We start from the raw sequence: 13,516 nt of genomic DNA on the forward strand, positions 1-13,516 counted from the left end.
AAAAAGGTAGTGAACTGATTACAGTGCAGGAAATCTCTGACCAAGAAGAAACTCTTTAAGACCTGCTAACAGCATTTCAAATAAAACACATCAGAGGTGAGAACCTAGAGCTAAGTGAGAGCTCCAAGGACAAGAAATCATGAAACAGAAGGAAAAACCCTCCTAAAAAGGCCTGGATCATCCAATGAGGAGATAGGACATTTTCACATTTGCATACCAATGTGAAGAACACAGCAAAACCAAATTCCTCACATTTAACACATTTATAATGCTCTGACTATAGGCTTACCCCTGTCATCCTCAACACATGAAATTCCCTTTCTATCATCAGCACTTCCCCCAGGTAGAGGGGACAAATATGACCCCACCATTCTCAACACCCTTGCTGGTGACGTTAAAAAGTTTTCAAATAACCATGCCACTCAGTTTATGCAGAATGGTTATTTGAAAAGAAATACACAAATGACATTTATCCTCCAGAATGGAAATCTCAACTCTTCTATCAATTTTTACACTCGGAATGAACACTAGCCTGTCAAATACCAATTACATGCACTCTGAGGACACTGCTCATGACAGCACACCACAGAAATACATCATGTTTTTCAAAGAGCTATGTGGATCCTGCATAAGAAATAGCTTTTATAAAAAAAGAGATCCTCTACTCATTGTATACATCGCTCTCAAAGACCACCCTAAAAACTACACAAAAAAACCTCCTCAAAAAAGTTATAATCTATGTTAGAACATCATATCCAGTGGAAAATTGTCCTCAGAGGCATCTCTGCCAGTCTTTAAACTGTCTCCCAACCTCGGTAAGCTTATCATCAGAAGGAAGCTTTTTGTGTGGAAAAAAACCCCAAACCCACAACAACAACAAAACCCACCCAGTACAACTTGTCAAAACCTTCCCTTCTACCTTCCTGGGAAGTCACATCCAGCACATAAGCCACTCTCACACCCCATAGTTGAGATCAAATAACTATTAAGATCAGACTGAACTTGCACAGACCACTGATAAAGCACAAATACACTTCTGCAAAAGCAGCTCTCACAAGATAATCAGTCTCTGACTGTCAATCCTGATCCTCAAGAGAAACCTATAAACTGCCCTCCAGCCACAAACCTAGGAATAAAAATTCAGAACAATTCAGGATAGCAAGACACTGCTGTTCTGCCACACCACAACCTCCCACACTATCCACATCCCACAGGCTATAACCTCTCTCTTTCTCTGCCTACATCTAATGTAGTCATTTAAACATGCCAGGAAACATTACATCTCCTTCCCTGAGAAGACAAGTACCATATCATTTCTGCTTTCCTACAAATTAGCATTCCCACATTGAACTTGCCAGCTCCATTTCCTTTCAAAGATAATCTGATAGACACTGACTCAAAACTCTGAGGTATTTTCTCAATTTGCATTCCATTCTGAAAGCAAGCTGTCACTTTTAGGTCAGGCCTGAAGATGCCTTGCATGACTGAAAGCGTTTCTCCTTTTCAACCTGCACTGTTTGGTCTAATGAAAGACATTACCTCTGCATATGTCCTTAGACATCATGGCCAGAACAACGCTACTGTGTTTTATACAATTTAAAAATCGAGCCATATTTACATTCCAAGGAAACCTCTAATCCTTATAAAATGTTTCAAAACATGATTTTGAACCCATGAAGGTTTTAAAGACACGTTGTCCTTCCCAAATCACTAAGACTGTGGAAATCAGACTGATATTTTAATAGACCACTATAAAATTCTAGTTTTCCAACTTAAACATTGTACAAGTCATCACTATCCTCAAACAAAGGTTTGAAGATAGATCAGAAAGTGCTAATTGTCATTAGAGAGTAAAATAAAGCTAGAAAGATGCAGAAACTCTTCACTGCTTAATATCACAAAGAGAGTTGTCCTAATCATCAGTCTTCCTCAACAAATCCGCCATCCGCCACTTCTGATGGGAGGAATTATGACCATACTCAGACTGCGGGAAAACAAATATGGATAAAATAACTTGACAACATTCAAACGTCTTCACTCTCTTAACTTTCTATTCACCATTACAACTAACTCTAATAGCCCTTGTTAAGCATTCCATGAGACAGTTTACATTTCAACACTCTTGTTCACCTGTTCCCTCCCAGAGATGGGGTTTCTGTAGCAACTATGGTCCAAATCTTGAGATGTAAAAAGCCAGTAGATACACACTTCTGTTCACTCCTCAACACTCACACATGTGCACAGAGGCATGCAGAGTCACAAACTTACTAATAAATTTCCTCATTTACGATAGAATACACATTTTAGACATTTGAACCGTTGTATGGGAGGCAAAAGCTCCACTAACCAAATACTTTCTAACTGAAAGCCTGTCAATGTATCTACATTCAATTTATCTTTGTTTCAAAAAAATGACCTGCACCCTTACCATCATGATTAGAATTTCCCAGGGTCCACGGCTCATCTGAATCGAAGTGAGTATCTCCTCCTATTCCTGGTCCAGGAAAGTAAGCGTGAGCTAGGAATCCACCTTCTCCATCAAACGGAGAACTGTCTCCATGGAAACCAGAAGCAAAAAATATCATAATATCTGCCTCCTTTCTGTCATTTTTAATCTCATGGTAAGGGACCTCTTCAAAGGTAAGTGGTGTCACTCTCTGCCAAACATCAAATGCCTGACGAATGGCTCTCCTTGTATCAATCTCTCCAACCTTGGGGGTATAGTTGTGTACACTGTGTGAATGAAAAAGAAGAGTTGTTTAAATTTGCAGAATACATTTGAGACTTCTTACTCTATTTTCAATACACAGCCACATCTACACGGTTTCCAAAGGGTCTTTATTTTTTGCAGACAATATTTTGCATGTGCAAAGTTTTGCTGTTACAAATAAAGTTACCAACAAAACTACAGCCCTGAGCTGAAGTCTACATTTATTAGTAAGAATCTTCTTGATACTTTGGTTGATCTTGCATCAATTCCTAAAAACCTGACAACCTTTCAAATCCTGGTGTAGACAGCTAAGTAACTTCGTTTAAAAATGTAAATTACTTCAGATTTTGTCTGAAATTATCACGCTATAATGGAATCCAATGTATGAAAAAACCTGACTGCTAAAATTCTTTTTGAGAAACAAATCTTTCAATAAACTATACAACCTTACTTATATGAGCAGCTTCATTCTCAGGACTACTCAAAATACTTAAGAGCTCACAGGAGCGATAGACCTGCCAGTTTTGTGCAACCCAGTCCATGACAGCTGGTGATACAGAGTTTATGAGGAGAGGGGGTGGAAATTAAGTGCACATAAATTTCCCATAATTGTAAATTTTAGCTTAAAAAGTGCTGTTCATGGGGTGTATTTTGTGCATATAACAGACTCAAGATCCTTAAACTTGTCTTGGGGAATATGAAATATCTATGTCATGGAAACAACTTCCAGTTTTTAATTAAACTGGCTCAATTTAATACAGTGATTGACAGAGGGAAGACAAGATACCTATCACTTCAATGGCACACTACAAATACTGAAATTGAAAAGTTAAACTACTAGTTGACAATGGCAGAAGCGACGTCATCTGCCAACCTGCTTCCTGTGGTTAAGCATAAACTTACGGTATGTTTTATTTATACAATTATATACCAGTTTTCCCTAAGGTCCAGAAAAGGTTAGAATCAGGATCTGACTCTCAGATCTTCACATACAGGAAGTGTCCCTTTACAATCTGAGTTAAAGGAATGATTATTGGTGGAAGTTTTGAACTAGTCCATCCTCCCAGTCTCTGCAGTCCCTCACTATTACCTGAAGAATTCTCTTTCTTTCTCAGAGCTCTCAGCAGAAGCAACAGGGTGCCCCAGCCCCTAATTCTATTTCCCTTCAATCCATCATACTTCCAACACATTCTTGCACCTTCCCGATGGTCACTTATATTTATACCTCTTCACCAGACTTTCTTTCTGTCTCAGCTTTGCTCATCCATATCTTTTCCTTAATGTCTACATTCCTATTTTTCCCTCCTCTGCAACCTCTTTTCACCCTTCAAAAAAAATTAGAATCCTATACTTTGAACTAGAGGGGTGTGTTTTGTTCTGAAGTGACATTCTTATCGTCAGAAACTTCCATTAGCATTATTCTGAAATTGCCTTTCAAAAGCTAAGGGCCTAAATGACACTAACAAAACACATCTCTGAGAAACAATCATCATTATGTAACAATCATTTGACACCTGTAGCTCACTTCAGCATACTGCCTCGGCAGGACTAAATCTGGACAAAAGCAAGAGTTCTACTACATAAGCAAAAGTAAAACCTCTACAAAAATAAACTTTCAGTAACATGTTGCAAATCAGTAGAGGGAGAAAGCATCACACCTTTAGGACGAAGATGTTCCTTCTGCTTCAATGGTTTGTTAAAGATGACTCATGATCTAAGGGCTAGAGCCTTAGATTTCTAAGGGAACAGAAAGGGGCATACTAGGATTTTCCTGCCAAAACTAAACGACTGATGGATGGGAATCAGAATTCTCTACTGATCAGTTATTTTCTAATTAAGAATTGACTTTTCAGTTAATTCAGTTCTCTGGAAGTATTTCCCTCCACCATGTTCTGAGAATGAAAGCCTCAACTAGGCATCACAGGAAAAATCCAGTTTTTAAAAGTCTTTACAAAATTTGCATACCAAACAAGTACAGAACATTTTTTTCCCCAAACAAAAAGGGGCAGGGAGGGGGCTGTACCTGTAGGTTATATGCTTCTGCCTCCACTTTTGACCAGTTAGTGCATACCGCTTTTTCCTCCGGCTATGGCGTAGGTGGGGATGATCTGGAACTCCACATCGAGGCTTCTTCATCCACCTGGAAGGGAAGGAAAGAAAGAGCAAGCTAACAAAGAGCTTGGAAATCAGATTCAAAAGAAGTCAGGGGGTGACTGGAAGACTTCTAAGCCTAAACAATGTACATCTTATCTATCAAAAATATTAGTCCCACACCTTCAGGAAGGGTCTTCCCATCACCAGCAGATGGTTTACAAGACTCCTTTCTGGAACATCTTTTAAATAAAAAACAGGTAGACAGACACTTTGCCTTGTACACCCTCACAAGAACATTCTTTCACAGCACACGTACCTGCTCACAGTTCAGGCCAAGCAGCTGACCTTTCTTTAGATCACTTCCTATATGCAAAATCTATGGGTGCTTACAAATTTCAGTACAGTCATCTGTCAACTTCTTCCCACCACGAACAGAGCAAATGAGAGTTGCCAGGTACAGTACAACATGTATAACAAGAAACCAAGCTGTGTATATAAAGCTAGCACAGATCTTCCCCAGTTACATTACTTTACATTTATCAGTATGTTATGTCTTTCAGAAATCTAAGCAAACTGTGGAAATCAGATCTGTCTTGCCCACACAACTGCTGCCACCTTCAAAGAAAAGTGGTACATCTAAGGTTTGCTTTTAGAAAAGCCATATTAATTCAACCTCAATATGCTGTGTTTTTCCAAGTGTCCTTTATTTGTGTTCTTTTGCATTGCTTCTACCACTTTCCTGGAGAGATGTTAGGCTTACCGTAGCCTGTATTCTCCTAGATATTTCCCAAGGTTTGTTGTTGTTTTTTTTTTAAAGTTTCCCGTCACTATATGGTACAGAGTTTTTAGCATAACCTTACACAAACTGTAGTGTGAATCAGGTTTTCATCTCTTGAGCTTCATGAGAACTCCAGTACTCTGAACATCACCATCATCAGGCCCTGATTACAGTCAGAAAATTACCTTCTGTTTTATCTTTACTAGTATCACCTAAAAGTCAGGAAGGTAACAGGGGAGTACTATCAAACCAACGTGGATGTGTAGGACAAGTCACCAGGACTTTCCAGGCCAGTGCTGGCTATGCTGACACAGTAGCCATACATCACCAAGTCCCTCACACCTCAACATCTGTTTCATGTATGAACACCAGCTGCACCTTCCCAACACCTGCCCTATGCCAAGCAGGCTGCAGGCAATGGGCCCACACACACATCAGCCTCACGCTATCAAAGCCAATCAGAAGAGACCTGACCAAAAGTTAATTCCCTCAAAACCAGTCAAATTCCCTGCCCCGGTGCCAGCTCCATCACAATGTATGGACATGGGCTAGGGCATGGGGCTGCTCCAGAGGCAAGCTTAACACCGGCACCCTGGGCTTTAAGGGCTTCTGCAGCCAAAGCCTCCAAGGTGTCAGCATTCGCAGAGCTGCAGATAGACTTACGTTACACACAGCTGACTAATTCCTCTTCCAACCCCGTTACACTTAGGCCTGTCTGAACACCCATATTCTACCACAGTTTGTTCCAGAGCTCAGCTACACGCTTTCTGAAACAGACTTTGTAAAAAAAACCCCAACTACCTGGTTAGAGCTAGGCAGTACTCAATTTGTCAACAGCCTGTGCTAATGTCAAGCTGAGAATGAATCTGGATCAGTTCCCTGCTTCAACTTACTTCCCAGACATATGGGCCCTAATCTAATCACATGGGCCAGGGTACAAGTCCAGTCATCTTTTCTCAACAACACCGATCTATGGCTAAATAATTACAAAGCTGTAGCTTGCTGCCGTTGATCTTTTTTATCTGAGTTTTTTGACAGCCACTCTCTACTGAGCAGTTTGGATTAACCCTTTCTGTGTTCCAGCAGATTTATAAAAACACACCACATCAGAAACAACAAAAGACAATCACTTGAATCAGGAGTCAGAAACTTACGGTGGCTTGCCCCCTCCACCCCACTTTTTTTTTTTTCTTTTTAAATGGGGGCACCAATAACACTGGATCATCAAAATTTATACTTGGTATTGTTTACACATAAACTATTACATTCCTCCAGCTGCTCGGCATGCAGAAAACAGGTCATTTCAAAAAAGCAGTGACATAGAGCTCTTGTCCAGATACAGCTGCTTTCCCCAGTTCAGGCTCCAAGGCCTCCACAAAACTCTCCTGAACAGAGGAATCTGATACTCTCAATCACCTACTATTGAGCTGGTGGAAGTGGTATCTTCAAATATCTGTGTCATGCATCCCAAGGTGAGGGACCTGCACAACAGGCTCCAGACAAAGCACAATACACACAGGACACTTCCAACACAAGCAAGACTATTTCTTGGTTCCCTACAGGGCCACATGACTGATTATGACAAACACAACAGCCACCGCTTTTGTTAGGTGCTAGCATGCCTTCTCTCCCAGCACACTCCCAGGACTACACCCTCCCCTAGTTGCTGAGCAAAATTACAATTCAACCCACTAGCTGCAGGCAGACACCAAGTTTGCTGCGGCACTGTCAATTGCAGGGTATGAGGAGGCCATTTTACGTATTCTCCCCTGCTCTCCTTACAGGAAACTAAACATCCTCAACCTGCTACCTCGAGGCAGCCCCTCTGCTGAACAGACTCCCATCCCACCTGCCTTTCGAGTATCAGTAAGCAACATCAATGGTGTTGTTCCTTCCCATTTCCCACTCCCACTGGCAGCACCTGCACGGTAACTTTCACACACTTGGGTACCACTCTTGGAGGAAAGAAGCAGCTCAGGATTTGGGGGCGTGTGGGGAAAGAGATGAAAAACTTTAGGCTTCCATAGTAAGTGTAAACAGAATATGCAGAATTTGTTGCCTAACAAAGAAACCACAGAAAATAATAACTTCTCACTCTGACTGATTCTAAAGTCACTTCAAAGGGACAGAGCTTACGACACTGACAGAAGTGACAGAAAAACTCGTAATTGCAATCTCCAAACTCAAAACACAGACTGAAATAACAGCTTAGCAAACACCCAAGTAATTCAGAGCTCTCACAGCCAGCCTGCCTTGACAGTTCTCCTTTTGCTCAGCTTCCAGAACCAGGCCTGAGGAAGCAACAGCCCAAGAAGGCCCAGCCTGACATGCCCTCCAACTCAAAATACCAGCTCACTGCTAACAGCAATTAGGATCCCTATTTCCTTTTGTGTAATCTCTAGGTAGGTACTCCTGCTCCACCCTGCCATACAACATATGGACATACTGATGCAGGACAGATGGAAGTAGAGCAGCTGAACTGCCAGCAAAGCACACCCGCGTTTGGTTGCAGCTGAGGTTGCAAGCCTTTGGAGGCTCAAATTGCGGAAGAGGGAACCATCTAGGTATTGCACCCATCAATCAGCCTTTGGGAATTCATGCACCCATCAACCCCTGCCTGTATATAAACTCAGTAAAACGCAGGCAATACCTTCCTTTCCTCCAGAAAAATACTTTTCCTTACCAAAGCAGGGACTCCCACATGCAGTTTGCTCCCTTCCTCTGTCACCCACAGGGTAGCAGAAGCAGCTCTCTAGGTTTCCAAACTAGCACCCCAATATCATAGCTGCTTCTTCTCCCACCCCCTTCCAACTCAAAAGCATCCCAGCTACAAGCTTCTACACAGCAACTGCACATACACAGCCTTGCTCTCTGGCTCTGTTTCAGCATTCACTTACAAACTGTATTATTAACAGCAAAGAGATCTCAGATGGAAAATCCCCGCCTTTAAAAAGCATTTCATTTCCAACTTATTTGAAAAGCAAACAAACAGGATTTTCTCTATTCCTCAATGGAGAATAAGGGGCTTTTCCTCTGAGCTAAAGGAAGGAACATTACATTCAGTGGAGAGGCACTCCCAGTCCAGGATGATCCCCTCCTGCCTAATTCACTAATTTCTTCTGTTTCTCTCTCTTCTGGAAGGCATACAACCAAACCCCTTTGTTCTTCATGCTATTTGGATACTTTGTGCCCCCTTCTTTTGTGCTTCTGTGTCCCTTTTGCCAGCAGAGTGCCCTAACAGGAGAGATGAAAAACTGGGCAGAGCACACTCTAAAAGGGTCTGCTAATACACTAAGAAAAGGTCAAGGGAAGACTCTTAGGCAGGGGCTAAGCAAGTTCTATTATTTATGCTTTCATTTTTGCTCACCACGAGATGCTGCTTCTTCCCAGAAAATATCAGTAAGACCTTATCTGCATTCTGCTTTAGTCAACAGATGCTCCCCTACTCCAGACCAAGAGCAGAAAGATTCAGACAAAACAGGACATCCAGGCAATCAGACAACAGGAAGCCAGACAAGTAGGAGCAACAAACACCACTTCCAGACCACGCTTCGCAGTACATGCTGAGCAGCAGACTAAAGGCAACAGCCTTCAAATAACAGAGTCCATCTGGCCTAGGTGATTTATACCAATGCTTCTGTGCTATCAAGACACTGATCACAAATAACACACGGTCAACATACAGCAGAGAACATCTCATGTGCAACAAACAGCAACCATCGACAGTTAAGTAGTCTCAATTATCGTCATAAGACTGCAACAATTCACTTCAACTTGGAATTATAGATCTCTACAAATGGCATCTATTGAGATCCACAACTGCAAGTAATTAAGCAATACATTAGAAGCCATTTCTGGAACCAGATTTTCACCTAAATCCAGACGGAGATGGAAATAAATGAAATCCTTGATGTTCTCCGCTTTCAGAAGCTCACAGGATTCATGCTTTGCCTGTGCACCGGCAATGGGGATCTACGTGCAAAGGACAACATTTAACAAGAGCTTCTCCTCACACTTGCAAACAGTACTGTTGGCAAAAAGAAAAGGTGCAGTTGTCCACACGTTTTTGTTAGGGACACCTTTTCATAATCAAGACTTTTCTGGCTGAGTCAGTCAAACATATCCCTTTTGAGGACTTCTTGTAACTTAAATAATTATCCAAGTAATATGACAACGTGTACAATATTACAGTGCGTAATGTGACAGTTAGCCTACGTTAATCTTACTCAATAGTTGTCTGGTCCAAAACTCCTGTTACTGGGATCCCATAGAACTGTTGCATAGTGGCAACTGCGGACTGCACAGCTTTTCCTGACTGCAAGGCAGACATTTGGCTGTCAGATGGAAGTAAGTAGCCGTAAGTTTTTAACCAACCCTGAAAAAGAAAGAAACAGATGGTAAGATGCCATGGTAAGTTTTCAACTTAACAGATCAGAACATTGCCTCCAAAGGAAAAGTGATGGACTAGTGCAAAAAAATCAACCACCTCTCTTTTTTTGGTTAGGTTTGGTAGTATCATCTGATCCCTGGGAAGGGCTGAAGACCCAACTTAATATCATTTGTCCTGACAGGACAATGCAGGCCTGCCAATTAAAAATAGCTGTCACCACTAATGAGTGACTGGGGCAGACTTAGGTCTTTGGAGCACCAGAAACGCCCAAGAAGCTCTATCCTTGTTCTAGAGACCTCCTGTGCACCCTGTCATCTTGCTATTATGAGATTCCTCAGTCCCCACAGCAGCACGCCTCCAGCAACCCACAGCCCAACACCTACTCCTGCCTTTGACCATCACTCCAAGCAAACAGCTTAACAAAAAGCCCTGGGCAGTCCCCACGAACATAAGTTCAGCTTTATGCTTGCACTGAGCATAGGAGTATTTCTTTAAAAAACCCAAACAATCAAAACCAATAAACCTAACAAAAAAAAAAATCCCACACTCAGAAAGTTTGCAGGGACTCTGATTAGATGGACTCTTCCTCTAGTGATAGCAGATATCCAGCAAATTGTCAGAACAGGAAAACAGCCAACTCTCCTCAAGGAGCTTTGTCTCCTTCCCTGCCTCCCCCCCAGAATGCAGCCTTAGATAAAAAAAACACGTCAGACTTGTCAAAATATTAAGGACAGCATTTTCAAAACCACCCATTAATTCAAGGTAATTTTTTTCCTCCCTTCTTTTCACCCCCTCTCACTTTGATATCATGAGAACAAGGGATATTAATTCACCATTAAGTGCCAATAAAATGTAAATGAAGGCTTACTTGCAAAAACTTTTCACCATGACTTTTCACACGCACACACACTCTAGTGCTTCCTTCTTCTGGCCAATACCCCAGCCCTGTGATTCAATACTGAGACCAGGATTACTGCGAGATCGACAGATATCCTGTAAGCTTTTTCCAGCCACGAGGCCAATTCACCTGACGCACAGGACACAGTCCTCAACACACGAACGGTGACGAAACATCTGTGTGTGCTGCTTTCACACCGGCAGCCTGATCACTCAGAGCAGGGGGGAGAGCAGAGACATGTCGTCCCTTAACACAACACAGCAGCAGGAAAGGGGCTCAAATCAGGAGCAGCACAAGGAGAACAATCCCCATTTCTTTAGGGCAACAAGATACCCCAATCTGCTGGGAGGAAAGGGCTTGCTTCCAAAGCAGGAGAAAGAAGGTATAAACCAGCATCTGATCCGGACATATTACAGTTCACCAAGTCAATGGACACGCAGCGCTATCCAGCACGGGCATCGCCAGTGACTCGAGACAAAGCCAAACTGCAAAGCTGTTGGAAACGGGACATTTGCTACCCCTGCCTTGGCATCCAGCGCTGGCCCCTGACAAACACGGCGTGCTGGAACTCACGCACCAGTGCCTGACCAAGAGAAGCCGTCCTTGAGCAGCAAGGGCAGCGCACACCAAGCAAACCGTACCCCCGTCCCTCCCGGCCAGGCTCGGACGCGGCAGCGGGCGAGGGAAAGGGCCACCGCACGATGCCCGCACAGGCGCTAGGAGAAGCGCCGGTGCCCAGGAAAGAGCAGGCAGGAGGGGACGGCTGCCTTCGCCTGCCGGGCACAGGCAGAGGAGCTGCCAGCGCCGGTGGCCGCACTCCCGAGCCCAGCCGGGCAGCAGCTGCCGAGAGCGGCACGACGCGGGCCTACAGGAGAGGCGGGCAGGCTGCCGGCGGGCGGCAGCGCCCGGGCGCGGCGGCGGGGCTGGAGCCGGGCGCGGAGCAGCCGGGGCGCCGCTGCCCGCACACGTCTCCAACCCGCCCCCGGGCCGGCACGGCGCGCAGCCCCGGGCTTCCCGCCGCCCGGTACCCCGGTCCCAGGTGCGGCCCCGCTGAGCCGCCCAAGCCCCGCTCCCCTCAGCGCCCCGCCCGGGCCGGCGGCCCCGCTCCGGACCTACCCGGCCGGTGCTGGTGTCGGCGGCGGCGCGGAGCAGCGCGCAGAGCAGCGGCAGCAGGGAGCCCGCCGCCACCAGGCCCCGGCGCCGCCTCGGCGCCATGGCAGCGCGGCGGGGCTCCGGCCAGCGCTCCGGCCCGGCGGCGCGGGCTGCGGCTGCGCGGGGAGGCCGGAAGGGGAAGGCGGCGGCCGCGCCGCCTCTTCCTCCGCCGGGCCGGGGCTGCCGCGGGACGGCCCCGGCCGCCCTTCCCCCGCGGGGGGCACTCAGAGCCGGGCACCGGCGGCTCCGGATCGCCGTCCCTCGGGGATTCTTCCGCGCACCCGCCTCTGGGCGCCGAGGGGCTCGCAGCGGCGGGAGGGCCGAGGCCTTTCTCCGGGGCCTCTTCTCTCACGACGGGGTTGCTTCCTCCGTGCCGGGGCTGCCTCGCGGTGTCTTTGCCCGCAGCCTGACGGTCTTCGGCAGTGCAGAAGCCCCGAACTGGGGCTGGCGGCTTGTCGGCTGGTCCTGCCCTGAAGCCGGCCCCGTCTGAGAGGAGGTGGGATGCTTCTGGGCGATAGGACAAGAGGGAATGGCCTCAAGCTGCCTAGGGCAGGGTCAGGCTGGCTCTGAGGAAGGATTTCTGTGCAGAAGGGGCTGTTGGGCGTTGGAATGGGCTGCCCAGGGCAGGGGGGGAGTCCCCGGGATGCCTGGAGGGGTTGAAGAGTCGGGCTGACCCAGCGCTGAGGGATATGGGGGAGTTGGGGAACGGTCAGTGTGAGGTTCATGGTTGGACTGGAGGAGCTTCAGGGTCCTTTCCAACCGAGATGATTCTGTGGGCTATCTATGCACGCAGGTGAAGGCGTGCGTTTCTCTACTACCCCAGTGATGAAGGGAAAAAGTTAATAACTAATCTGTACCTTTAAGACTCTGAGCCTTTTGCCCACCTAGCTGCAGAGAACTGATGAAAACAGCAGTTCTTCGAAGATAAACATGCTTGGAAGACAGTGGGATTATATGGAGATTGATTCTGACCACCTGGAAACCATCTGAATCCCCCGACCTTTTCTCGGAAAACTCACGCGTGTGTATGTATATACTGCCTATATAGCCTGAGGGCTTTTAACTCGTGTGTGTGCGCATTGGGAGGAGAGATCACACACACACCCAGTGCTGTAATAAAGGAATACCTGCTTAATAACTCCGGTTATTGAGTTTTCACTACGTTACCAGAAAGACCCAAGGGCTTTGTCACACTCCATTTCTCTCCTTTGTCTCACTTGGGACCAGCAATGATGCCTCGTGGTGACAGGTTGGAGGAGGAGGTGGTTGTGGGTGACAGCCCTCCCTGGCCCAGCCCCGTTTTGTTCAGAGGGTCTGAAAGAGCAGTTGGTAGCCTGTACTTCCATGCACACTTACTGAATTATTTTTATTAGGGATTTTGAGCGGGGGGAGATGCTGTGCCACCACATGAATCTCTTGTTCTGTCATTGGCTTAACCATATTGACACCAGAAGTTTGAATTCGTATTTGCTGAAAAGGGACTCTTGGAGTGCT

The 13,516-nt window shown here is 45.7% G+C and overlaps 1 protein-coding gene across 2 annotated transcripts in view; it reads right to left on the reverse strand.

Annotated features, from left to right (window-relative positions):
• Positions 1-12,119, reverse strand: part of MMP24 (matrix metallopeptidase 24) — a 50,450-nt gene extending 38,331 nt beyond the window's left edge. For both annotated transcript variants that reach the window (XM_074920378.1, XM_074920377.1), the window contains exons 1-4: positions 11,987-12,119; positions 9,809-9,957; positions 4,734-4,850; positions 2,429-2,733 (exon numbers count right to left, since the gene is read on the reverse strand). In XM_074920378.1, the coding sequence (XP_074776479.1) occupies positions 2,429-2,733; positions 4,734-4,850; positions 9,809-9,957; positions 11,987-12,085 (670 nt within the window). In that variant the 5' untranslated portion in view covers positions 12,086-12,119. The remainder of the gene's footprint in view (positions 1-2,428; positions 2,734-4,733; positions 4,851-9,808; positions 9,958-11,986) is intronic.
• Positions 12,120-13,516: the final 1,397 nt, after the last annotated feature.

The sequence above is a fragment of the Athene noctua genome, chromosome 16, assembly GCF_965140245.1.
Source record: "Athene noctua chromosome 16, bAthNoc1.hap1.1, whole genome shotgun sequence".
NCBI lineage: Eukaryota > Metazoa > Chordata > Aves > Strigiformes > Strigidae > Athene > Athene noctua.